Below are 26,024 nucleotides of genomic sequence, written 5' to 3' on the forward strand. Positions count from 1 at the left end.
CACACAGAAGCACCAGCATGTCATTTTAACTGTAGGCATCCAAGCATTAAAATCCGAAACAGAATCAGAAATACTTTATTGGTCCATGAGGGGAAATTGGGAAGTTACAGTTGCTCTTATATAAACAAAGAAATGTAAGAAAATAGAAATAAAGGTGTATGTAACTTGTAAATTATGTACATAATACTACAATAGGTACATAGTATAAACACAGTATATGTAAAGAAATATAACTAAGTAATAAAATAAAAGGATATCATTTTTTTTAAATATGTACAAATATTTACATTAAGAAGTGCAATATATAACATAACCACAGTGCAAATAAGTAAATACGAAATGCTGAGAAGTGGGCTCTATTAAGTGTGTTAAATATAAATGCCAGAATGGTATAAATAATTAAATAGGAATATTCCCAAAATGCATAGTATAAATATTTTTAACAGGGTATTGCAAAAATTATAGTACATCTTATAAAATAAAATGATTTATTTTTTGATTTCATGTTCAGTATTTGTCACTGTGACCCTTTTAGCATCCAAAACGGAGATTTTACTTTGCCTTTCTAATTAAAAATATTTTTTTTCTATTATATTGGCATGTTACATTTTTAGAAATTTTAATATAGGTCTTAACCGTCCACACGCTTCATTGTTAACAAACCAACAAAATATAGTAATTGCTTTTTTTTTTTTTTAAATACAGATTAATATAAAATATAAGTGTTTCTTAATTTAAAAAATAGATTTGATTAAGATTAGTTAAAATAAATAATGTGTTTGTCAGACATACAGTACAAAACAGAAAAAATATGTTTTTATTTATAATATTCATATTTATAATAATTTTAGTATTTAGTTATTAATCTGAAAACGTGCTCTGTTTAATTTTTGCCTTTTTTTTCTTACATCTCATTTTTAATATTTATTTTACTTTGCTGAAACATGTACAACATATGAAACATGTGTGACAGAACCAAGATATCCATTGCACCTGTTAGTTTACACAACAACATGATACAACTGTATTTATTTATATATTTTGTGCATCCTTTACTTTTTTTGTGAAACTGTCTCCGACATTATGAAATTAATTTCAATGATACTAAACATTGTTATAGTCTATGACCAGCAGATGGTGCTAATTTAACACTAACTGATTTATTATGCACAGTTTTTGTGCAGCAGTGAAGCTCCTTGAACACAACATAGCATGTGACCACAGAGAAAATCCACCCTAAAATCTGTTTGTTTCCACTGCACTATTTAACGACTTTTTATTGTGATTATCCACATGTATTTTCCCTAAGCTGTAAATCAGAATACTATAGATGATTGTTTGAAACTTTAATTAAACTAGAGCCACATATATCAGAATAGATGATATTCATATTTAGGGTGTATTCACCTTTAAATGCCCCCTATGAAGAGCCAGCAGACACCAGTCCAGCAGACATCAGAGGAGACGCTCCTCAGCAGCTCTCACCTGCAGACACCATGGACTGATAAACAGCTCTGTTTGAGGCGATGTGCAGGTAATAAATGCATTATAATTTACTGTCTGTTATGTTTAATGGGAAACCAGTAAAACTAAAACACTAGAACCACTAGAAGCTGCTCGTTTGCTATGCTATTTGCTGGTTTGCACACCCACATCTGACAGCTGAGCTCAGCATCATGTTTCTGCTTTCAGCCTCATCACCTCATCTGGGTGTCATCTTTCTGCTCATGTTTTATGTCATAATTCAGTATTTCAATTGCATTTATTTAAATATCTTATCTTGTTTGATTTAATTTATCACCTAGTTTAGGCTACCATCAGTGTTCAAGGGCTCCTTTATAATTAATATCAGCATGTCTTAAATTTTAAGATTTTATAGTGAAGTCTGGTGGAACATAATCAGGAGATTCCTTATTTTACACCTAAACCACCTTTTAAATCATGCAATATATTCATTTTGTTATATAAATTCATAGGCTAACATCAAGGTGATGCAGTTTTCATGAAGAAAAATGGTTTCTCACTTTTTAATTGTTTATTTTATATATCAAGCCCACTCAAAATGCCAGTAGCTTCTTTAATTTACACCTAAACCACCTTTTAAATCATACAATACATTCATTTTATTATATAAATTCACAAGCTAACATCAAGCTGATGCAGAAGAAAAATGTTTTTCTGACTATTTAATTGTGTTTTTTTTAATACCAGGGCTATTAGAAATGGGTTGTGTAGCATTTCCCTCTCCTGTAATGACATTTGAGTTTCCCTCCAGGCTGCTGGTTGAATATAATATGAATAATCTGAATTATTCAGAATGAGATTTCTGCAGGGCAACAAACAGTAGAAGTCAGTGACTGTAGCAGCCATTCACTCTTTATGGTTATTAAGATTTCTGTTTGAATTCAGTTTGTAATGTCTCGTCTTTTACTGGTTTTAAAGTGTGTTTATTGTGACACTTTATTGTGACACTAAAGACAACCTTTGTCTTCTCTGTGTTATCTTTCTCATAATATAACTTTTAAACCTCCCTCATCGCTCTTATTGAGGTTTATTGAAGTTTTTGGAGACGCACAAATTCAACAAAGTGTATTTTAGTGACTCCCAGCTGCTTTTATAGTACTTAAGGTCTTGATTGTTTGTTTTTTTAAATATGGAATAAAAATAAATACAAAATATTTTAATTAATTAAATTAAATGAACATAAGAGCATATTATAAACATTAAGATGGAAAATAAAACAAAAAAAAACACATTAAAAAAATTTAAAATTTAAAGATAAAATTAGTAAATTTAGGAGTATATATATATATATATATATATATATATATATATATATATATATATATATATATATATACATTCCTGCCGAGCTCTTTCTTTTTAAACAGTTACACTGTATATTCTTCTTAATTTTAAAAAAATATTTTTATTGTATTTTTTTCTTTTGTATATTTTCTTGTTGATTCACCAACACACAAAAGCGGATTTTCCTAAAATATTCTAGGTTCCCAATGAGGTCTGGTGGTGTTCCCATCTGCTCACAACTGGTTCGGTGTTCTGGGGTTTAATTCTTGTCTTGATGAACGAGGCTCCGGTCCTCAGAGTCACCTCCTGGGAACGGTTTTATTTTTTAAATCATTACTTTAGTATGTTGGCTGATCAGACACCTACTTAAAATGAAGCTAGTGTGCTAAGATGTATATAAACTTATGTAAGTCCATTAATCAAATAGAAACAGCTGTTTTGTTCAGACTCTGTTAAGCAGAGTATGTGATTCTCTATGAGGTGAACTCTTCGGGGTTTCTGGGAGTCTGCAGCTCTTATGATGATTAATTCCCAGATGCGGTGATTTGTAAGTCAGTTATGATTTCAGGCTATAAGAAATAAGCGAGAGTTAGTTTCAGAACTTCAACAGATTCAATGCTCTGTGTGATAAACGTTTAAACCTTTTACCTCGTTGTAATCACTCTTGTTTTCTTATTCCTTCCTCTCCAGATTTGTTTGTCATGGAAGCAGAAATAATACCAAAATTCTCCTCCAAAGACGAGGAAATTGACTTCTGGAAGGCTCTTTCCCTCAAGTACAAGGAAGAGTACGTACACCGGCTCATGTTGTGGATATTTCTGTTTTTTCTAAGCTGTGACAGGCTGACGTTATTCAATATTTCTCTTAGTGTCTATAACTCTCATTCAAAGACCTAAACCAACAACAAATGTATCCTACTAACCAGAATAGCAGAAGCCAAACTCAACTGTGTATTTTTGACCATTTAAAAAGAATAACATTTGATCTTTTCATGGGAATTGACAACAATAAGACACATGTAGAGTAAGACCAGCCTTATACTTTAACTCATGTAATAACTGGCTATTTTCAAGCCCCAATTTCCATTTCTTTTCCATCTTACTCTCTGATATTTCAGACTAAAACCTCACCAGTTATCTAGCATGTCTGTGTTTGACACCAGAACCATCATATAGGGCTACTGGAAATCTCAAAAACTCAACCTCAGAGGCATCCAAAACATGCTTTTTTCTACTTATTTGCACACTTTGTCATCATGAGATGAAAGCTAATGAACCACCAGGCAGATGTGCCAAATACTAGCTATAAACTGAAGCAACTGAAGGTCCAGTGGGCTCAGTTTTAAATCTAGAGTGAAGATACTGACATCATATGAAACTATAAAAACCTAAAGAATCCTAATGTCATACTAGCTCGTCAGGAAGGAGGATAAATAACGCTCCAAACTTATGCTAAATTTTGGCGAGGAAAAACTGGCATGTCCATTTTCAAAGGGGTCCCTTGACCTCTGACCTCCAGATGTGTGAATGTAAATGGGTTCTATGGGTACCCACGAGTCTCCCCTTTACAGACATGCCCACTTTATGATAATCACATGCAGTTTGGGGCAAGTCATAGTCAAGTCAGCACACTGACACACTGACAGCTGTTGTTGCCTGTTGGGCTGCAGTTTGCCATGTTATGATTGGAGCATATTGTTTTATGCTAAATGCAGTACCTGTGAGGGTTTCTGGACAATATCTGTCATTGTTTTGTGTTGTTAATTGATTTCCAATAATAAATATATACATACATTTGCATAAATCAGCATATTTGTCCACTCCCATGTTGATAAGAGGATTAAATACTTGACAAATCTCCCTTTAATGTACATTTTACTACTACTACCTACTTAAAAAGCATGATGCTGACCGAAACAAATCTTTTGCTTCATTAGAAAATACCAGATATTGTCTTGTCTATGTCCTCCTACACAATATGGCCAAAACACACTGTACGTAGATATCCCCTTAGTTCCCATTAAAAGACAGTTTGTGTTTGTCCCTTCCTGTTTGGACATATCAACTCCCCCGTCCACAAAGACGGCTCCATAAAGACATGTTATATCAGTTTACGGTGGAAGATCTTAACTGGTCTGCACAGAGCTCTGACCTCAACCCCGTCCAACATCTTTGTGATGAACTGAATCACAGATTGTTACCGTCTAGATCACAAGCTCTGACAGAAACAGCACAGTGTCTTTGTGTCTGTGGGAACGACAGCAGGAATAAACCACCTCGGGAATGTTTGATCTGCTATCTTGTCATTAGGTTTCAGTCATCCGTTCTCACAGTTTCAATCCAAAGCCAGCGTTGGCATATCCAGTGACTGTTTTTATATATGTGGGAGAATCAGTGAAAGCTCTTCCCTTTATGTCCCAAAGCGACGGCTCATGTTTCACATTATAAACATAAAAGACTCATGTCTCTTTGTCCTCCCGTCTTCTGAATGGCTTTATTATGTAACGATGCAGCTGTTGTTTTTGCTGTTACTCAACATTTTAATGATGATAAAGGCTGCTAAAATTAGCTGCTCCCAGGATGAAGTCTTACATTACAACACGTCACTGATTGAAATCTCACCCGGCTGTGGTGAAGGAAACAAAGTCAGGCCAACACCCCGTTATGTAAGAGTCTGTAGACAATGAGCTTCCTTCAGAGTCGAGACTTCATCCGTCCTGTTTGTGTGTGACATACAGTATGTGGTACAAGTGTTTTCTTCTCCTAATCCATCGTTAATATTAACTTTAGTCTTGTTTTATTGACGCAAATGTTAATTCTTGACCTTTCAAACAGCGGCTGACCTCCTCAAGGTCCATTTAATAGCTGTTTTGGAGCTTTTGAGCTTTTCTTGTTTAGTAGGATTCCCTTTTTAAAGGAACAGTGTGCAACATTTCGGGGGATCTAGTTGCAGAAATTGAATATAATATTAATAACTATGTTTTCATTAGTGTATAATCAGCTGATAATAAGAATTGTTGTGTTTTCGTTAGCTTAAAATTAACCCTACATAGGGAGCGGGTCCTCTTCATGAAGTCATCCATGTTTCTACAGTAGCCCAGAACGGACAAACCAAACTCTGGCTCTAGAGAGAGACTTTATCATTTTTACGTTACCTGAAGGCCACCGTAGTTCTCCGACACGCTTGTGAAACTGCGGTAACGTGAACTGCAGAGCTTAAAACCATTGTACCGCTCCTGAAGTAGTGTAAGGGGTCGTACACATGCCGTGTCTTTTACACGCTCAAATCCACTGTTGTCAATGTAGACGCGCGGCAAGGCGCGCTCAAACGTGAGAGCAACGCCGTCGCAGCGCGCAAGGGTATAAGTAGTTAAACTTTTGGAACGCGGCAGTGCATGTCGTGTGACGATGAACAACCAATCACATCCGGCAGATATCTTTTTTCTCCCTTCTGTAAATATCAGTCTACGGTGAATATTTGGAGGTTAAGTTAATAATTTGACTTCAGGGCTACCCAGAGCTGAATCTGTCCCACGGACTATTTTACTGGCTTCACTCTTTCCGTCCAAGAACGTCACGTCTGGAAATCCATTCATCTTAGTTTTGATTGTGTTTAGTTTGGTCAGTGAGGCTTTTACTGCTAAATTACTGCAACCTCATCATCATCGTCATTGCAGCATGCAGGTTTTGGTTGCTTGGTAACGGCAGCCGCGACAGGATCGCAACCTCCCAAGAACATTGGAAAGGAAAAAATGCGGCCCAGCTGGTGTTTTTCTCGCATTTTTAGACGTGGCATTTGTACAACCCCTTTATTATGGTAAGAATGGCCTCTTCTAATGGGACGAGTCCACAGGAACGTTTTTTATCTCGAGGGATCGCTTCGCTTCCCAGCATTGGGACGCTTGATGGGCTGCCACTAGACACCTGATTGGACAAATGCTTTCACACTGCACCTTTAAGACTTTAACTGCAGTCAATACGTTTTATAAACCATAAGAACCCCAAAGAACTAGAACTGATTTAAAAGCCTTGAGCATTTATTTACCTCAAAATTGGAGAGAAAAGTCAAATTAAGAGTGTTAAATAAGCGTTTACATCTTGTTAAATGTTCCTCTGCCTGCTGAGGATTCCCTCATACTAGCTATACAGATGCAGCAGAGTATTTTGAATAACTGTGAAGACGAATTAGTCGCAGCCAGACCTTTACCAAGCAGCTCTCAGCGAGGAGGCTGAGTCTTTCCACAGTGGTGGGACAGTAAATGGGTTTTCTGGCTCTCTGCCACCTCCAGCACTTTCACCCGCATGATGGTTACCATTTTTAGACAGCTGGGTCTGTGTGTGTTCGTCCGTGGCCGTATCCACAGACTCTTATGTAACCAGCACTTTGTGGTGAAGCTGTTTCAGTGATCACATGACCTGTGTTGGTTGTTCTGAATGAAATGTCAGAGATCAGTCAAGCTGAATGCACAGAAACGTATGTTTGTTGTTGTCTTTTGATAGTAAAGGTTGCTGACTCCTGGTGTAGCCCGATATCACAAATCACAAATTTGCCTCATGGGCTTTAATCAATCTGTCCAGCATACAACACCCTCTGTCCTTTTATGACCCTCGCTTCAGATCAGGAAAAACTCCCCCAAAAAAACCCTTAAACAGGGTAAAAAAAGGAAGAAACCTCATGAAGAGAAGAGGGATTCCTCTCCCTCTCTGTAGGTGACAGAATATCAGGTTTGAGTTGGCAGACTCGTATCTGGGTCAGAGCTCCACATGAAGATGAAATAAAGATAAATATAAATGGGGTGCGTGCTGATGAATGCACGCCGACCTCTTTCTGTCTCGACTTGTTGTCTGATGGCTTCTCCTCCTCCAGCTGCCAGGAGGCCCGTGAGGAGCTGCTGGAGTTCCAGGAGGGGAGCCGGGAGCTGGAGGCCGAGCTGGAGGCCCAGCTGGGCCAGGCAGAGCACCGCATGAAGGACCTGCAGTCTGAGAACAACAGACTCAAGAACGAAGTGGAAACAATCAAGGTAACTGCAGGAGGAGGATAATAATGAAATGATCAATAGACTCTTATCATCTCAGGTCGACGTCTTGTAGTGCTGATGAAGACATTGCTGTAATAGGTGACTGACACAAAGAGCTGGTGCAACCTGCTTCCATGTCTGTGGTGTTTAATCTTAAAGGAATAGTTCTACATTTTGGGAAATACACTTATTTGCTTGCTTGCCAGGTGTTTAATGAGATGTGTGTGCAGTAAATATGAAACTTAAGCTTAGCACAAAGAGTGGAAACAGAGCAGATAGCCTACAGTCATTAGGTAAGAAAATCTACCTGCTGTACCAACACCTCCTAAAGCTCATTAATTAACATGATATATTTATTATATTATGTACCTCGCTGTACTGTAAGCTCTGAACCAAGCAAGTATAACTGGCTTGTCTCCATATTTACCCTTGAAATTAATATTTGATGGTTTTTTTTTTCCTTATGACGACTCGTCCTTGAGTGCGTTCTCTGGGGAGGAGACGTGAAGTCATGCTGTAACAGCTGCTGCTCCTCCTGGACGCACTCAGCACTTATTTATTTTTCCTTGTGAACCTGCAGCTTTGCTTTTCTGGTTATATACGTCAGAGGTCAGGAATATTTAGACCAAATCTCGTCCCCATGCACAACAAAATACAGTTCTTATTGGAGCAATCAGACAGTTATGACGGGGTTATTTGAGGAGTAGAGTCCTGGAGTCTGTGAATCCATTTGTAATCTAAATGTTAGTCTCACCTCAGGAAGGTGCTGATGTACGTCTTTCTTTCTAATATCGGCACTACTGAGGCAGCTGATCTGCATGACTCTCATACATAATGCATCAGGTTGTGTCTCTCAGTCTTATTCTCGCTCCATAATTGCAGAACAACGGGAGGCCCGTTTATGTGTCTGTGTTTCCAGCAGGGATGAGATGTTTGTGCCAAAGTGTCTGACAGGTTTTAGGTTCCACACATCAGGTGGATACTTGGCTTTGTTTGTGGGAGAAAAACCCAACAGTGGTAGTTTTTACAGCAACATTGAACTGTTTGCTTTTCGGGAGTATGATTTTGATCTTCATGATACAACACTGTTGGCTCAGTTAATGTAGTTTCACCTAATGATGACTTCAGTCTTCAATACAGACAACACATTTTCAAAAAAAAAAAACACAACGAGGAGAAGGTTTTCTGTTTTGTGTTGTAAAACGCTGAAAAAATTTCTTTAAAGAAAGTCTGAAAAAAAAATCTAAAAAAATATCTGAAAAATGTCTGAAAAAAATGTCTGAAAAAAAATATCTGAAAAATGTCTGAAAAAATATCCCAAAAAAAGTCTGAGAAAAAAAATATCTGAAAAATGTCAGACAAAAAAATTCTGAAAAACATATCTAAAAAAAAATGTCCGAAAAAAAAGTCTGAAAAAAAATTCCCCAAAAAAAAATATCTGAAAAATGTCTGAAATAATGTCCGAAAAAAAAGTCTGAAAAAAATGATCTGAAAAAAATCTGAAAAAAAAGATCTGAAAAATGTCTGAAAAAGATCCGAAAAAAAAAGTCTGAAAAAAATTCCGAAAAAAAAGTTTGAAAAAAATTTCCCGAAAAAAAATATCTGAAAAATGTCAGAAAAAAAAGTCTGAAAAAAAATATCTGAAAAATAATATCTAAAAATAATTCCGAAAAAAAATATCTGAAAAAAATGTCCGAAAAAAAAGTCTGAAAAAAAATGTCTGAAAAATGTCTGAAAAAAAATATCTAAAAAAATGTCAGAAAAAAAATATCTGAAAAATGTCTGAAAAAAAATATCTAAAAAAATGTCAGAAAAAAAATATCTGAAAAATGTCGGACAAAAAAAGTCTGAAAAGTCTGAAAAAAAATATCTGAAAAGCATTTTAGGAAACACAGTGACATTTTTAAAAATGCAATAGAGAGGCGAAGTCCCGGTGTGTCGTATTTCTAATAACGTATTTTCACAGTCTGATACTTCAACAGTTTTACAACAAACTGAGACTTTCTTGACTTGCAAAATTATTTTTAAATTGACAAACATCATATGTGTGATTCAGATTCGGAAGGAGCGGGACTTCGCCCCTCTATAAGATTTTAGAAATCACAACCTTTTAGAAAACACAATATTTCAAAAGACCCATTTCAGAAAAGACGACAACATTTCACAAAATAAATCAACAAATAATGTTGTTAAATGTTATTTGTGTTTTGCACCTCAAGGCCACCGTACAAACATCACTTTGCATCATAAAACACCCAAACTGTTATATATATTTTTACTGTTGTGTTAACGGGATGTGCTGAATGAGACCCGGGGAGTTAAAAGAGGGCTGCGTGGCAGCAGCAGAGTCAGACGCCACAGTAGCAGCAGATATAGGTCAGACAGACTTATTGAGCTGATTGTCTCGGAGCTGGTGGATAATATAGGTCACACTTCACATCCGCTGCCTCATCGTGCAGAGGAGGAAAATAAGGGGAGCACTGAAAAATGGATGAAAACATGTAGGCGGTGTGCGTCTGGAGTTGTTAAATCATGTCCTGATATGAAGCGTGTCCCAGATTAAACACATGTGATCAATAATGTGCTGTCTGTCTTCATCTCATCCCCTTCCTCCTCCTCTTCCTCCTCCTCTTCTTCAGGAGAGGTTTGAGCATCAGTACGCTCAGAGCTACAAGCAGATCTCCATGCTGGAGGATGACCTCGGACAAACACGCAGCATCAAGGAGCAGCTCCACAAATACGTCCGAGAGCTCGAACAGTCCAACGACGACCTGGAGAGAGCCAAAAGGTCTGAAGGGCTCTTAGTGATCAACAAAATAAAATACATCAATACACAATCTATATGGAAATTTGTAATGTTGCAATTAGCAAATGGGTCAAATTCAATTGATTAATTCCCTTAAATTGGATTTAAATTAATGCTGCAGATTTTGAATATAGTCCTTGTCCCTGGTTCAGCTTTTTTAAGGGATGAAACCCATAATAAAATAAAAACAAAACACCATCAACCACTACAAACAGTAATTGAAACAACAATGACCGATAACAACAATTAAGAACAATAAGATGGAAAGAAAGTATGTATGCTATGTAAAAACAAATTTTTATTTGTCACTTAATAAAGATTTATTTATTTTATTTTAAGTAAAATATAGGATAGGCAATATTAATTAATTAATGTAATTTTCTATCTTTATTTATTTATCTATTTTTTTTTTTTTTTATTCGTTTATTTAAGAGGGACGATACATTTCAAACTAAATAAAATGCAACTTATGCACTTTGTATAGGACTTCTAGACGTAGCTAATTTCCAATCCTTGTCCCTGGTTAAGCTTTTAAGGGATAAAACACATAAAATTAAAAAAGATAAACAAACAACAATGACTGAAAATAAGACAAGATGGAAAGAACGTATGTATGCTATATAAAAGCTATTTTTTAATGTGTCACTAAATAAAGATTTATTTTTTATTATAAGGATAATACAGGAGAGACACTTTAGTGACCAAAATGTTCATTTAACTGGATGCAAATGTGTTTTTTCCTCCATTGAATGAGCTACTTTGTGATCCCTGTTTTAATCTGTATGGAAATTTGTAATTCTTAGTCTTTGTTTCAATTAACAAATGGGTCAAATTCAATTGATTGCTTCTCTTGAATTGGATTAAAATCAGTGCTGCAGATATTGATCCCTTACTCGTAGTTGAATAATCATTATTAAGTAGATAGGAAGACAGCCCCGCCCCCCAAGAGGATATTTAATTAATGAAAGTCAATCTCTTGGCTTCCTCTCTAACTTTGTTTCTCAGGGCGACCATCGAGTCTCTGGAGACCTTCGAGCAGCGTCTGAACCAGGCCATCGAGAGGAACGCCTTCCTGGAGAGCGAGCTGGATGAGAAGGAGTGTCTTCTGGTTTCTGTGCAGAGATTAAAGGACGAAGCCAGAGGTGATTATTGATTAGATTTTACTAATGAGCTACGCTGTCATCACTCCCTGCATCTCATTAACATACGGCTGCTGCCCTCGATAAAATATATCAGCTCTCACACAGACTAGTTTCTTTGGTTTGTGTCTTCAGCTGATCACCAGAAAGAGTTACAACATGCTCCTTTTATTTATTTATTTATTTATTTTTTGTAGACTTGCGGCAGGAGCTGGCCGTACGAGAGAGGCACTCCGATGTGACCAGGATGTCCGCTCCCAGTTCGCCCACGCAGGACGGCGAGAAGATGGACACTGCCGTTCAGGCGTCCCTCTCTCTCCCCGCCACCCCGCTGAGCAAAGATCTGGACAACGCCTTCGCCAACCCAACAGGTAGCTGCAGCCTGTCTGCCCTCCAGTGCTTTTATTTCCTCCCTCGTCATGCACGTAAATAAAGACGGATGAGCAGTTCTTTACTAAAACAACTGTGTTTACAGCTTGTTCCCCAAGTAACCCTCAAGAAATCTGTTCTTGCAGGTTTAATTATTCACTGAAGTGCCTGGAATACAATTTGTTAATGCCACATCCTACTCATGGTTGAATGCATATTTGTTTCCTCTTTAAATTATTCATGTCTTTGAGTATTGGGAAAACAATTCATGTTACTTATGAATATAAAGCAAAGATTTGACCAAAGATTTATCGTCAAATATTTTAAATCCTCAATATAATTCCTTGATACACTCCAGTATAACAATGCCATCTTTAGACATATTAGAAACTCCATAAGAGTGGAGGCATCCAAGATATACTGGATATATGAATGCAATGATTTGTTTTGTCTTATTGGTGGTTTCAGGCAAGTAAGATAGCCTTCAAATCAATTAAACGTCAAGGAAACTATGTGCATATGCTTGTTTGATCGCGTTTTGTTGGGTTGGATGTTTGATCGGAAGGTGAATATGGGCATCACTTGCACTAATAATATTATGTTTTGTAGTGTTTCTGTTTATCTGCAAATGAAAGTAGCTAGTTTTGGTGCAAAGCCTTGCTTATAGAGATTTTATTTTCTTATTTTCTGTACCTATTCCCCGACAGACTGTGCCTAAAGACTTTCTATTTACTATGCAGTTCATTATATTTACTGTCCACCATTTAATTTGAATGTTTCACATTTTAAAGATGTGGAAATTACAGTCTTGTGACGCAACATCTGTCAGTGGTTCACACAGTAAATGTTCGAAATGTCATTTTACTGCCAACTATAAAGTAATCTACTGACTGTTTATTAGTAGTAAATGAGTCAATGAGTTGTATATTTAACAAAATAATAACTACTCTTTACTCTCTCCTGTACAGTTCTATCAAACGGTTATGGCAGCAACTCTCCGTTGACTCCTTCTGCCAGAATATCGGCCCTCAACATCGTCAGTGATTTACTCCGGAAAGTCGGGGTGAGTCCCTCCGTCTGACTTCCTGTTTTCCAGGTTTCAGGACTTACCACTTTCTCTTCCATTACATCACAAGTGTGATGCAGAAAGTCCCCGTCTCTCCATCATTGTTTTGTATGTTTATGTTTGTGTCTCGACCACAGGCTCTGGAGTCAAAGCTCGCCGCTTGCAGGAACTTTGCCAAGGATCAGAAAGCGAGGAAGACGTATGCTCCGGACAACAGCAACGCGCTCAACGCAAACACCGCCAACTACTCGAAATCACTCCACTCATCATATTTTGACAAAGCGTGAGTGAAACCAAAAACCACCTGCCTTTTGAAACGTCTTTCATCTCTTAGTAATTATTAGTGATTGATGCCAAGAATGTCCCGGTGTTATGTCACCAGTCTGATGTGTTTACGGGATGCCTTGGGGTGTGTTATAATGGTATTGAAGGTAATGTGATGTTTGATGTGGTGGATGACTCAGCAGGAGAATCTGAGACATGTGTGCGTTTCTTCCCAGCAGGACAGAGATGGTCACATTTCCTGCATTGATTCTGGGTAATAGCAGCTCCTCCTGTTACCTGATTGTGTCGGGGCGTATTCATGCATGCTGCTGCTGATTTTAACAAGCCTCTTCTCTCACATAGAGCTCATAGAAATAACCTTGACTGTGGGCTAGATGACGTCCCGGTCACTAACGGTTCAAGGGTGGTGGTGTTTTCATGCTGTCGTTTAACTCTGAGCTGACCTAAGAGATCTTTTTCCTACTAGTGTGAGTTGTTCATTTTTAGTTATGGTCCTAAATCTAACCATTAATTCTAATTAACAAAGCGAATTTTAAAACAAACAGAAGTCGGGAACGTTTATCAGAAGCCCCAAAGAAGAGAAACTTGATGACAGAAATTTAATTTACCGACAGAAGCCAACAAAAAAAGTTAACAAATCCCATAAAAAGACCAAAACCAACAGTGTGTTGGTGTTAATCTCGACACTTTATGACTTCCGTACCCTGTCTGTGGCTCTCAGCTCCAAAGCCCATTGGTTTCTACCATAGACTGTGTATAAGAAGTGGACGTAGTCACCGTGATGTCACCCATTGGTTTGTACACTACGGTTTTGAAGCCTCGAGTTCAGCATTTTGTCCGTCGCTATGTTGTTTTTTTGGAACCAGAAGTGACACGAGAAGGAGCTAAGTACAACCAAACAATAATGAATAAGACATTTTTAGGCGACCGAAAAGGTTATATTTAACTTTCATGACTTAGCCTTTAAAAGTCAATCGTATTTCGTTCTGTCCACTTTTTCTGCTGCGTCACTCTGCTGGTGTTGACAGCAGTTACTGTGAGTGTGAGGCTGGTGGAGAGAGCAGAGAGCAGTGTGACGGTGTCGAGTGTTTCTGCTGTTGAGGCAGAGTCTGAATATTCAGATGTACTCACAACAAGGTCGTTGTCCTTCTGGTTTCAGAGCAGGATGTTTGTAATGTTCACCTTCAGGCAGATCTGTCTCACTGACTGTAATAATAGAGCAAATAGAGTGTTGAACCTTTTTATACTTTTTGAGTACAGATGTATTTATTGATCATTTATACGTTTCTATATTTTAATAAAGCAACATTTTTTTTTTTTATCACTGATTAATTTAGAAGTTTAGCATATTTTTATGAGTCATACAAAGAAAATGTTTATCTTCCCTGATGGTATGGTATCAAAAGAGGACAATGTGTTGTGTTGACACTGCTATTGGAAAGTTTTCATACCCGCCCTAGCTTGAGAATTCGTTATCTTACATTCTTCGTCTGAACGGTATTTTCCAGAGTCGTGACTCAGGTCTAAACCAAACAAGACGGATACTGGTCATAGTTGGACTCTGACCTAGAGAAGAAACCAGTTTAACCAGTTGGTCAGGTTAACTAACTCTGCAACTTCCTTCCCGCTTTCTGCTTTCAAGTTCCATTTTTAGCAACAAACGCATAACTTTGTTTAAACCACGTCACCTCCATCTGTCTGTCTGGTAGCTGCAGCGTCCTCTGTGTATGAGGTGATGATGATGATGAGGAGGAGGAAGAAGAGTTTATCTGACAATTTGAGCAGTTTTTCCTTTAATTTCCAATCTCCGTCTCTAAACTATGGAAGTCCAATTCTGCCAGGAAAATGGGAAAAATAGATGATCATAGATGTTGGTAATTCCCCAGTCATTATATTTAAGTTTTGCTTTTTTTAAAAGTACCAGAAAATTGTTGAACAGAAAATGTTAATAACAAAAATCATCATATCTTAAAGGTACAGTGTGTAACATTTCAGGGGATCTATTAGAAGAAATGTAATATAATGTTCATAACTATATTTTCATTAGTGTATAATCACCTGAAACTAAGAATCGTTGCGTTTTCGTTAGCTTAGAATGAGCCGTTTATATCTACATCTACAGGGAGCGGGTCCTCTTCACGGAGTCCTCTATGTTCTACAGTAGCCCAGAACGGACAAACCAACACTACTCTAGAGAGAGACATTCACGTTTTCACGTCGGCCACCGTAGCTCTCCAACACGCTTGGCACACGGTAGAAGTTTCAGTTGGTTGCAATCTGCAACCTCACCGCCAGACACCGCCAGATCCTACACACTGTTCCTTTAAGTATCAGGGATGCACTTTTTAACTAAAGTTTATGTTTGTTTAATTGTAAGAGTAACTGAAACTTCTTAGTCTGACGGCTAGTTAGCTTGATGGTTCATTATCGAAGCTAGACACTTTTTTAGTTTTGTGTAAAATGTATCTCATAATTTTGACTTACCGTGAGTATTTTTACTTTTGTCTTTCCTAACTTTTTCTGGCAGAAATGGGCTTCCATACTTATCAGCTTGTTTCATCATTGCTGCTTTCAATTAATCAATACATTATATTAGTATGTCAGTGGCTGGTAATGGGTTCATTTGTGCCACAGCACTCTTTGGTTCTTTCTGAGAGTTTCCTGTTCTAATGTGACTCTTGTAACTTTTTTGCAGCCGGACGGTGAACGGACTGAAAGCCGGCCCCCTGGCAGCCATCACGGCCCCGCCTGCTGCCTCCTCCCCGGGCTTAGTGCCCCTCGCTGTGTGACGTAAACCCAACGCACCCGTTCAAAGAGAAGGCCTCAGACAAATACTGTAAAACTTTATTGATGTACTGTTATCCCAGCGGGCCCTCTCTGTTGTTCTGACCCGATACGCTGTAACTCCGGGTCCCTGTCTGTATATCTCATGTGTTACTGTATCTGCTGTTTGCTCACTGGCTTGTACAAAGATCTACTCTTCACATATTTAACAATTCCTTGAGGATCTCTCACCCTGATTTGTGAAATGTGTGCACCATATCATCTAAAAAGGGAAATATTATGCAATTAAAATGTTGTTTTTTTATTATTTAACAGCTTTTTTCACTACTTTGACTAGCAATAAATTCAATTAAGTCGAGTTAAATGCACTCACACTATGGTACAGTAAATAACCAGTTTAATGGGTTGGCACATGTGCAGATGTCCTGGATAACCGTGTGCCACATGGCCTCCATCAATTATTGATGTTTTCCAAATATCCAACATGTGAGCCTCACAGGTTAATGTTTTCAACATTATCTCTGTGATTTTAACTGTTATCTTGTGACCTGTTTTTATTGGCTTCGGAGCTGTTTTTAAAAGAAGGGAAGGAGAGTCTTTGTGTCCTTGTGAGTCAAACACACCATCTATCCTCTGAGCTATGTGACATGATGTGTACAGTATTGGTCATATTGATCGTTATTTATAGGCAGCCATTGAAGCGGCGCTGTTGTCGTGTTCAGACCAGTTAACCAGCATCCTTGTCTTCTGTAGTCAAAGTGTTTTATCCTGCTTTTTAAAGGCTTTGATTTATTACACAACACGTTTTTTTAAGTTCTGTCCACGATGAGCGAGTGAAGCACTTTGTGACTTTGTGTGAACTCACTTTTTTTATTTTTTCATTCAAGTGCAATATTGCCTGTTTGTTTTAGTTTGGGTTTAATTTATTTCTTTTACAGCATGTTTTAATAAAAGGTGTTATTATACTTCATTTGTAATGTTTCAATCAGTCCTTACTGTGGAGGAATTCATACACTTATTTTCAGTTAGAGCTGCAACGATTGAACTATTTTGGTAAGTGATTAATTGTTTGTTATTTTTCGTGCAAAAACTTGATCATTCTCTGGTTCCAGCTTCGCAAATGTGGATATTTGTTGTTTTTCTTTGTTTTTATATGATTGAATTAAATAGAATTTCTTTGAGTTTCAGTTAGCTGGTTGGACAAAAGAAGTAATTTGAAGACGTCACAGACGTTTTTCATTCTTTTGCGAGTAATCAAGAAAATGATGAGCTGATAAATCGATGATGAAAATAACTCAGTTGGAGCTCTATTTTCAGTATCGAGCTAAGACTTACACTATTTGCCCTTTAAGTTAAGTAATCAACACTGCGCCCTGGTGGGTTCAAATGTAAGTACAAGAAAAAGGAGCTGATATTTAGCATTTCATTTAATTATGTCTCAAAACAGACACAAAATAGAAGATAACATTTCCGGTACATGCGTGTGAATTATCCAACTCATCCACCGATGCTTCATTTATCAAAACACAAACAGTTTGGCTTCTTGCACGACAGACGGATGTCTCCAGTACAGATGTCTCCAGTACAGATGTCTCCAATACAGATGTCTTCAGGCTGTGTGCAGGAGGATATACAGTGTCCACATCTGTAGAGTCTGAAGAATAGTGTAGTACAACAGTGAGGTCAGTAACAGTTCAGCTGCTGTCTCCTCTCTTCTTCTTGGCCTCCTCGATCTGCCTCATCCTCCTCTCCAGGACCTCCATCCTCTTGGCTTCGTTGCGTTCTCGCTCCTGAGCCCTGAGCTCCTCCACATCCTCAAAGAACCGGTGCCTGCAGGGAGGAACAGGAGGACGCATTATTATTAGGCAGTATTGATTGGTGTAAAGCACAGCTACATGTATGGCCTTTTAAACTTTGAAGTTTAAAGATATACGTATGTACTGGAGCTGAAACAAATTAGTCAATCAACAGAAAGTAGATCAGCAACTATTTAACTGATTAACTGATATTTTTCAAGCGGAAATACCAAATATTATAGATAGATAAAAAGTATTTCCCTTGCTACAATTTAAATCAATACACAGATTTTTAAAGGCTTTTCTGTTGACTTGATAAACAGAAAATTAATCTAGAGCTATTTTAATAATCAATCAGTCCTTTCAATCATTTGAACCCAACACAACATGCAATAACAACATGCATTAACACAACATGCAATAAAACATGCATTAACACAACATGCATTAACACAACATGCAATAACACAACATGCAATAACACAACATGCAATAAAACAACATGCAATAACACAACTTGCATTAACACAACATGCAATAAAACAACATGCATTAACACAACATGCAATAACACAACATGCATTAACACAACATGCATTAACACAACATGCAATAACACAACATGCAATAACACAACATGCAATAACACAACATGCAATAAAACAACATGCAATAACACAACTTGCATTAACACAACATGCAATAAAACAACATGCATTAACACAACATGCAGTAACACAACATGCATTAACACAACATGCATTAACACAACATGCATTAACACAACATGCAATAACACAACATGCATTAACACAACATGCAATAACACAACATGCAATAAAACAACATGCATTAACACAACATGCAGTAACACAACATGCAATAACACAACATGCAATAACACAACATGCATTAACACAACATGCATTAAACAACATGCATTAACACAACATGCATTAAATCCTGACTCACCTGTTGAAGAAAGCTGTGGCTAGTCCCACAATCAGAGTCCCAAATAAAATGGGTTTGGTCCTCCTCTTTACAGCAGACAGTTGATGCGGCTTCATTATAGATAAATAGATGAAGCCACAGGCTGAAATATAAACAGAAATATAAGCTACATTAGTTTTAGCTGACCTTTGATGCGACCAGCTGCTGCTGCTAGTTACAACACCTCCTGATGGTCGAGCAGTTACTCACGTAACACCACTTCCGGCTAACACTTTTTATTAACCAAATTACAAAAAAATAATAGTACACGTTTAACCACTAGTGCCAGAATGTGTATGGTGATTTAACGTGTTTTTAAAGTGGCTTGACAGATTTTTTTTAGTTGATATTACTAATTATTTTTAAAACTGTTAATAAGGTTTAGGCGGAAATGGTGAAACTGACACATTTAACAGACGGACCAAAACAGGAAGTGACGGAGTAATGAACCCAGCTGTTGACTGACTGAAAGCTGTCTGAAGCTAATGCTAAGCTAATGCTAAGCTAATGAAGCTAACCCATGTGTTTGATCTGTTGACGTTAGTTTCTTTAATCGTGTGGTTTTAAGTGAACATTGGAGTTAATGTTGAGATAATCCTGCTGAAGATGTGGAAGAAAGGCTCGTCTGAAGGATCAGACCGGTTTGAGTATCTACAGACTTTAGTCACTGAGTTCCAGGACACAGACAGTGAAGGTAGGAACACCTTTAAACTCTTATGTTGTTATTCAACAAGTTTAATTCACTGAGGACTCTAAAGAGTCTTTAAGGTTTCTCTGGAAAATAACAAATATCTAACTAGCTACGAGCTGAAGTTAACTTCCTGTTGGAGAGGATTCTAGACCACATTGGACCAGATCTCCTTCAAAAACCACTATACTGTCAGATCTGGACTAGATTAGCCCAGACGTGATAAAGAGTCTTTAAAACACAGTTTCAGATTTGTGATTTTTGTTTGGGAGTCATCGTCGTTTAGGTATATATATTTTAATTTTTTTACTCTTTTTTAAATTTTTTATCTTTTTAAATTATCTTATATTTTGTATCCCTTTTTTATCTCATTATTTTAATTTTTTTTTTTTAATAAATTTTATCTTTATTATATTTTATGTTATGTAACCGAAAAACTATGGTTTTAATAAAAGAACCCTTTTAAAATGCCCACAAGGCATATCACTACCCCCCTGTGCCCCTCAGGGCACCCAACTCGGTTGCAACATTTTAACCTACCCTAACCCAAGTGTTGGTCAAAATGTGTCTGTATCACTATCAACTGGACTTCTTTTTTAGCTATTCTGTGAAGGTTTATGTCTGCAAAACACATTCTTAAATGTAATTTACTAACTCAAAAGAGTGGATTCAGTGATTTTAGTTATTATAAAATAATATAATAATGTATATAGGTAAATGGCAATATATATAACCAGATGTTCACTCATTTAAATGTATCTAAATGTGTCAGTTTAAGTTAAAGTAGCAGCAGGGGTGCTTCAAAAGAGACATTGTGTATACCTGTGTATCACTTTCAACTGTTAAAAAAAAAATTTATTAACAAAATATTAGTACAATAACAATATGTACATTCAAAACTGTTCAAGCCAGGGGTACAATAAAGAAGAAGAAAAAATACATAAGTAAATATAATATACAGTAGAGATATATACATCAATACAGAGACAAAAAATACAAAATCAAAATAAACTCATGTGTCCATAAGAAATTGATCAAACACATAGCTGGTTCTGGTTGCCTTCTTATTCTTAATGTTTTTAATTGTGCTGCCATACTGCCTCATTTGTTGATAAAAATATTCAAAATTGGGTTTGGAGTCTGACCATCTCTTCTTGTGAATGTGGAATTTCCCCAAAAATAGAATCAACTGTACAAAGAACATAAAATCTTTATCCTTCTCATCAAAACAAAGAAGAATGTCCTTTTCCTGAAATTGAATTGTTTGTCCAGTTTTCCTTCTTAAATAATATTCAACATCCACCCAAAATATTCTGGTATTCATACAGTGATAAAACCAATTACATATTGTTTCTTCTTCTTATTCACAGAAAGTACAAGAATACTCAATATTTATTCTAAATTTCTCCAATGTCTTTTTTGCTGGATATATGTGATGCAACATTTTAAAGGAAACTTCTTTAACTTTATTATTGAGACAGAATTTGTCCCCAACTACCCACATTTTCTGCCAATTAATTTCTCCATAAGGTGAAGCCCAAAAGAATCTTCCTGGAGGCAGAGTTACAGCTTGTATGCAATTCCTTATGTATTTATTAGAGCATTTATTCTTGGTAATGTCAACTTCTCCAAGGTATATACCACTATTAAATGGATCCAACATTGAAATCTCCCTTACTGAACCTCTAAGAAGTTGCAGCATACTCCTCGGCAGGGCATCAAACACCACTGCATTTTACTAACATTTAATAGCTTTGTGTCCCTCTCATTTCATCCCTTATTTCACAGTTGAAAACATGTCAGCGCTCTCTGATGGGCAGACTGTGTAAAGGCCTCACTGTTTCTAAAAGCTCAAATACTTCTTTTGCATTTCTGTCCTGCAGCCTCTTGTGTGCTGATGCCAGTGTGTTTGTGACAAGTTGATATTAGCTGTAATTTTAATGATTTTGTTCCATTAGATATTATTGTAACTTTTATATATAACTTATTTCACATCATCAGAGGCAAAGGAGCAGGTGCTGGCTAACCTGGCCAACTTTGGGTATGACCCAAAGAACATGGAGTATCTGAGGGAGCTGCAGGTCGCTGACCTCTTCTTGGACACGCTCACTGAGGAGAATGACAACTTTGTGGAGTTTGGGATTGGTGCGTATCAGTCATCTCTCATTGTTTTTACATTGTGACATGAATTCTGTCTCACTTCTCTTGTGTGTGTGTGTGTCGTGTCCTCAGGGGGGCTGTGTAACCTCAGTATGGACCCGGCATGCCGACGCGTCATCCTGCAGAGCGGCGGGATCAGCTTAGTCACAAACTGTCTGTCGAGCCAGAGGGAGGAGACCGTCCTGTCGGCCATCACTACGCTGATGAACCTCACGACGCCCTCGTCGCGCTCTGAGATCACTGATCCGGCCATCCTGCAGTGCATGCTGCGCTTCTCCCTCTCAGAGAGCCCCCGCCTGCGCAACCTGGCCGCTGTGTTTCTGCAGGACTGCTGCACCGCGGAGCAGGTGGCCCGGGCAGAGCAGCAGATGCAGGGACCGCAGACTGCAGTCGGCATCCCGCTGCCCAAGGACTGAGTTACAGATGGGGGCATTCATGCAGGTATATAAGTGCATATATACCTTGTTTTTGTATATAAGTGGATAAGTTTGCTCTCAATGAGAGTATAAGAAATATTTTACTCTATATGGCCAAAAATATGAGCACCCAAACATCACAGCCTCCACTCTTCTGGTTTCAGTCTTCCCACCAGATATTAAAAACTACTGCAAGGATTTACTTCTATTCAGAGACAAGAGCAGCAGTGAGTCCAACACTGATGTTGGTGATCAGGTCTGGCGGACTGGTGTTACAGTTCATCCCAAAGGTGTTGGATAGGGTTGAGGTCAGGGCTCTGTAGGGCTGACAACGAATATTCTAAATTTAAATATATATTTGAATAGTAAAAAAAAGAGCAGATATTCGAAAATAAAAAAAATAATATTAAATTAATTCAAAATTAATATTTGACTGTGGGGAAAAAAGAAAGAAAGCAGCGCTACCACAGCTGTCTGCCTCACGTGCACTGAATGCACCGCATGACGGGAGTCACACAACGTCACTTTCATTGATTGAAATGAAATGTAACGTTAGGTCTTTAGTTGAATGAGGAATTATTATAAATATGCCTCTAAATGCTGTTTCCACAGCATTTAGAGGCATATTTTCACATCAAACTCTGTCAAACATCAAAACAGAAAAAAGAGGACAGAGACAAACTGTTGCCACAAAGTTGGAAGTGATGTTTTTTATTGTCTGAAACATCATTGCATCCTGTAGCATTAAGATTTGCCTTAATCTTCCACATAGTTTTGGCCATCAAGTGTATTTTTTTTAAAGCTTTATAACTTTTAATATAATGTTGCATTTAGAGTTTGGGATTGTAAAACACGTTAACAAGATGATTGGCTATCATTCAAGTGCACGTCAGAGCGTATGCTTAATTTTAAGTGTTGTGCTCTTTCTTACCACATGAGGGAGACATGAAGTTAAAGGCTGTTCTGCTGTTTTGTGAGAGATTAATAATATAGTTGATTGCTAATGGCACAAAACATGTGAACAATTTAATTTAGTTGACTTCCAAATTGTTGTGAACAAAATGTTGAGAGAGAAAAGACCAAATGTCTATTGTAAAATCAGACTGTTGGATCAATATCAGTAGCTATTTTCCCCCAAAATGTACATTCCTTTGGCTTTGAAGTGATTTCATAAGAGCTGGAGCACCTTAAAGGGATAGTTCAGATGTTTTGAAGTGTGGTTGTATGAGCTACTTCTCCATAGTGTATCACCTACAGTAGATGACGGAGTAGCAGCACGGGAGCAAAGTAATGTACAACTGTGGACGGGGGCAGCAGCAAAACAGATTTTAGACACCTAAAAATATCAATATAAGTTTAAGTGTAAGTTATATTTTAGAGTTTTTTCGCCAGTTTACCTCACCGTCAGACAGCCGTTTCCGATGGGGAACTGAAGCTCTTATCTATGCTCTCTTCAAAGCCACCAGACTCCATGCACAAAAAACAGTAATTTGACCCTTTAATACCTCAAAGTCTGACACTGACTATGGCTAAGTACCTCATGCAAAAAATCCGAACTATCCCTTTAAAGCCAACTGGTTGACTCTTGGCACTCTCTATAAGAATACCATAAATCCAAACCCCAAAATATGTAAAATAAAAAAGTGCAAAATAAACCTTGAGGTTCCTTCTTAAGAGCCAGCGGTGCCGTTTGTTTTCTTCTGGGCTCTTAATAGCTATTTCTGGGCCGAGTCCTTCAGGTCTAGACAGACGACGACATCCGATCCTGCAGCCCAGCGTCAGTTGGACTGCACATGTAGCCCGGTTCAGACTAGAGAGGAAATTCTTTACAGCTTTGAGAGTGTGTGTGTGTCTGTGATACTCGTTCATTTTAAATGCCACAAAGTTCTCATTTTCACTAAGTGTGTGTTTCTGAATGGCATTCCAAGGGCTTAAGAGGTGAGCACCTGCCACCGAGATCAATACAAAAATACCCTCATTCTTCCCGGAAAAAGAGAAACACCCACTCCTGGTTTTAATAATGTGGCACAAAGTTTATTTCAACTTGATGTAAAAAATATTTTAATGTCTTTTAGCAGGATAAAAAATAAGAACTGTGGAGAACTGAGCGATTCAACATCTACAACAAGTTCAGCGCTGATCTTCAGTAAACCGTATGTTCACATTTCTATTACACCTATTTTACTAAACAGGAGGATGTTGAAGGATGAGATGGTCTTATTCTATATTTTTCTTATTATCAACAAATCCCAGGAAAGACCAAAACCAACAACCCTCCGCCGCAAACCCATTGGTTCCTGGTGAAGATATGAATCTTAAAAACAAGTCACAAATATATAGTTTCATTTTTAAAAAAGTCTCAGTAACTTCCTGAAACATTTGGGCACTATAGTTTTTCACAAACATTTCTAAAACGCCGTAAATAGTGCATTTGAGTCCACTTAAACTACAGTGTTTGTGTTCATTGTAATGAAGAAACGTGTCCCCCAGTGACAACAATGGAGCTCTATGGCACAGAGGAAGGAGATATATCAGGCTTTGGATGCACACAATCCTTGTTAGCAGGATGAATTCATTGTTGGTTTTTGGTCTTTTTTTGACGGTAAGAAATGTGTATAATATGACTATACGCAAGGTCTTTATTTTTCCTTCTTCAGTCCGAGCTGCTGCTCAGCCGTCTCACGTAGGAGGATTTTCTGGATCTGAAAGAAAAGAAACAGAAAAATGTGTTTAGTACTGAAAAAGATTTTAACTGGGTGTAACAATTTAATAATTAATTCATAACTATGTTTTCATTAGTGTATAATCACTGGAAATTTAGAATGGTTTTCGTTAGCTTAGAACGTATAGATTCAGATCAGTCTCAATATTAATGAATGCACACAGAAGGATTAACAGATTAACTTTTTTAGGACTTTTTTCCGACCTACTTTATTATGACTTTTTTTTTTAAATACTGTACTATGACTTTTTTTCGACATACTTTATGACTTTTTTTCGACTTACTATATTATGACTTTTTTTTCGACATGCTATACTATGACTTTTCTTGTGACATACTACATAATATTTTTATTTTACTTGCTCGGCAGTTTTCACCATCCACGGAGGACCCAGTGATAGTGGCCAACAAGATTATTAGGAACTCCAATCGCCCAACGGTTTCTACCTGCAGCAGTCGATACAACACCACCAGGCTCAGGGACAGCTTCATCCCGATGGCCATAGGACTTTTGAACTCAGTCTCATTGTCTCTTTTCCTTCATTTTGTCACTTCAAATTTATATACTTCTATTTATTGTTTTACAACCTGTATATATTTTTATTACGTCCCATTACACATGTGTGTACATAAATTCCATTCCTGTTTAACATAAATATATATTTTATATTTTACATATGTTATCCCTGTGTTTTAACTTTGCAATACTTTGTCTCAGTTTCCCTTTTTCTTACCTTTGTGATTTTCCTTTTTCACAAATATTTAATGAGCATTGTTGGAGGGAGCCTGAGATCTAAGATTTCTATTGCCAATGACTGCTTCTCTGTAATTTTTTATATGAAAATAAAGAACTTGAAAAATATTTTTTGATTTATTCATAAAAAAGTCATAGTATACTTTGTCGAAAAAAAAGTAATATAGTATGTCGAAAAAAAAGTCAGTATAGCATGTCGAAAATAAGTCATTGTATAGTATGTT

General features: G+C 37.2%; 3 protein-coding genes across 5 annotated transcripts in view; 2 read left to right on the forward strand and 1 right to left on the reverse strand.

Annotated features, from left to right (window-relative positions):
- Nucleotides 1–25,908, forward strand: part of armc7 (armadillo repeat containing 7) — a 143,408-nt gene extending 117,500 nt beyond the window's left edge. Inside the window, exons 2-6 of one of the 2 annotated variants that reach the window (XR_012591833.1) lie at nucleotides 19,533–19,754; nucleotides 21,750–21,893; nucleotides 21,981–22,349; nucleotides 24,400–24,477; nucleotides 25,417–25,908. Coding sequence is in view for 1 of the 2 variants with exons in the window: in XM_074619345.1 (XP_074475446.1) it covers nucleotides 19,667–19,754; nucleotides 21,750–21,893; nucleotides 21,981–22,324 (576 nt within the window). In the remaining variant the exon portion in view is untranslated. Of the gene's footprint in view, nucleotides 1–19,532; nucleotides 19,755–21,749; nucleotides 21,894–21,980; nucleotides 22,351–24,399; nucleotides 24,478–25,416 lie in introns of those variants that run through there. The other variant, XM_074619345.1, reaches the window with a different exon arrangement.
- ndel1a (nudE neurodevelopment protein 1-like 1a) lies at nucleotides 1,384–17,244 on the forward strand. Of its 2 annotated transcripts, XM_074619342.1 has the most exons (10): nucleotides 1,384–1,534; nucleotides 3,499–3,595; nucleotides 7,675–7,828; nucleotides 10,465–10,613; nucleotides 11,637–11,773; nucleotides 11,968–12,141; nucleotides 13,108–13,202; nucleotides 13,343–13,488; nucleotides 13,709–13,743; nucleotides 16,186–17,244. In XM_074619342.1, exons 1-10 carry the CDS (start codon nucleotides 1,414–1,416, stop codon nucleotides 16,194–16,196), a joined length of 1,119 nt encoding a protein of 372 aa, XP_074475443.1. In that variant the 5' UTR covers nucleotides 1,384–1,413; the 3' UTR covers nucleotides 16,197–17,244. The 2 variants fall into 2 exon arrangements, with proteins under 2 accessions (XP_074475443.1, XP_074475442.1); XM_074619341.1 differs by lacking the exon at nucleotides 13,709–13,743.
- Nucleotides 24,337–26,024, reverse strand: part of acsf2 (acyl-CoA synthetase family member 2) — a 37,282-nt gene continuing 35,594 nt past the window's right edge. Inside the window, exon 16 of the mRNA XM_074619335.1 lies at nucleotides 24,337–25,026. Coding sequence (XP_074475436.1) covers nucleotides 24,964–25,026 — 63 coding nt within the window. The 3' untranslated portion in view covers nucleotides 24,337–24,963. The remainder of the gene's footprint in view (nucleotides 25,027–26,024) is intronic.

The sequence above is a fragment of the Sebastes fasciatus genome, chromosome 20 (genome assembly GCF_043250625.1).
Source record: "Sebastes fasciatus isolate fSebFas1 chromosome 20, fSebFas1.pri, whole genome shotgun sequence".
NCBI lineage: Eukaryota > Metazoa > Chordata > Actinopteri > Perciformes > Sebastidae > Sebastes > Sebastes fasciatus.

What these genes read in the sequence shown, in the direction of transcription:
- ndel1a (XM_074619341.1), top strand. Translation starts at nt 1,414, where the DNA reads ATGCCCCCTATGAAGAGCCAGCAGACACCAGTCCAGCAGACATCAGAG. An exon ending in CTGTTTGAGGCGATGTGCAG is followed by an intron (nt 1,535 to 3,498) that starts GTAATAAATGCA and finishes CTTCCTCTCCAG; the next exon opens with ATTTGTTTGTCATGGAAGCA. An exon ending in ACGAAGTGGAAACAATCAAG is followed by an intron (nt 7,829 to 10,464) that starts GTAACTGCAGGA and finishes CCTCTTCTTCAG; the next exon opens with GAGAGGTTTGAGCATCAGTA.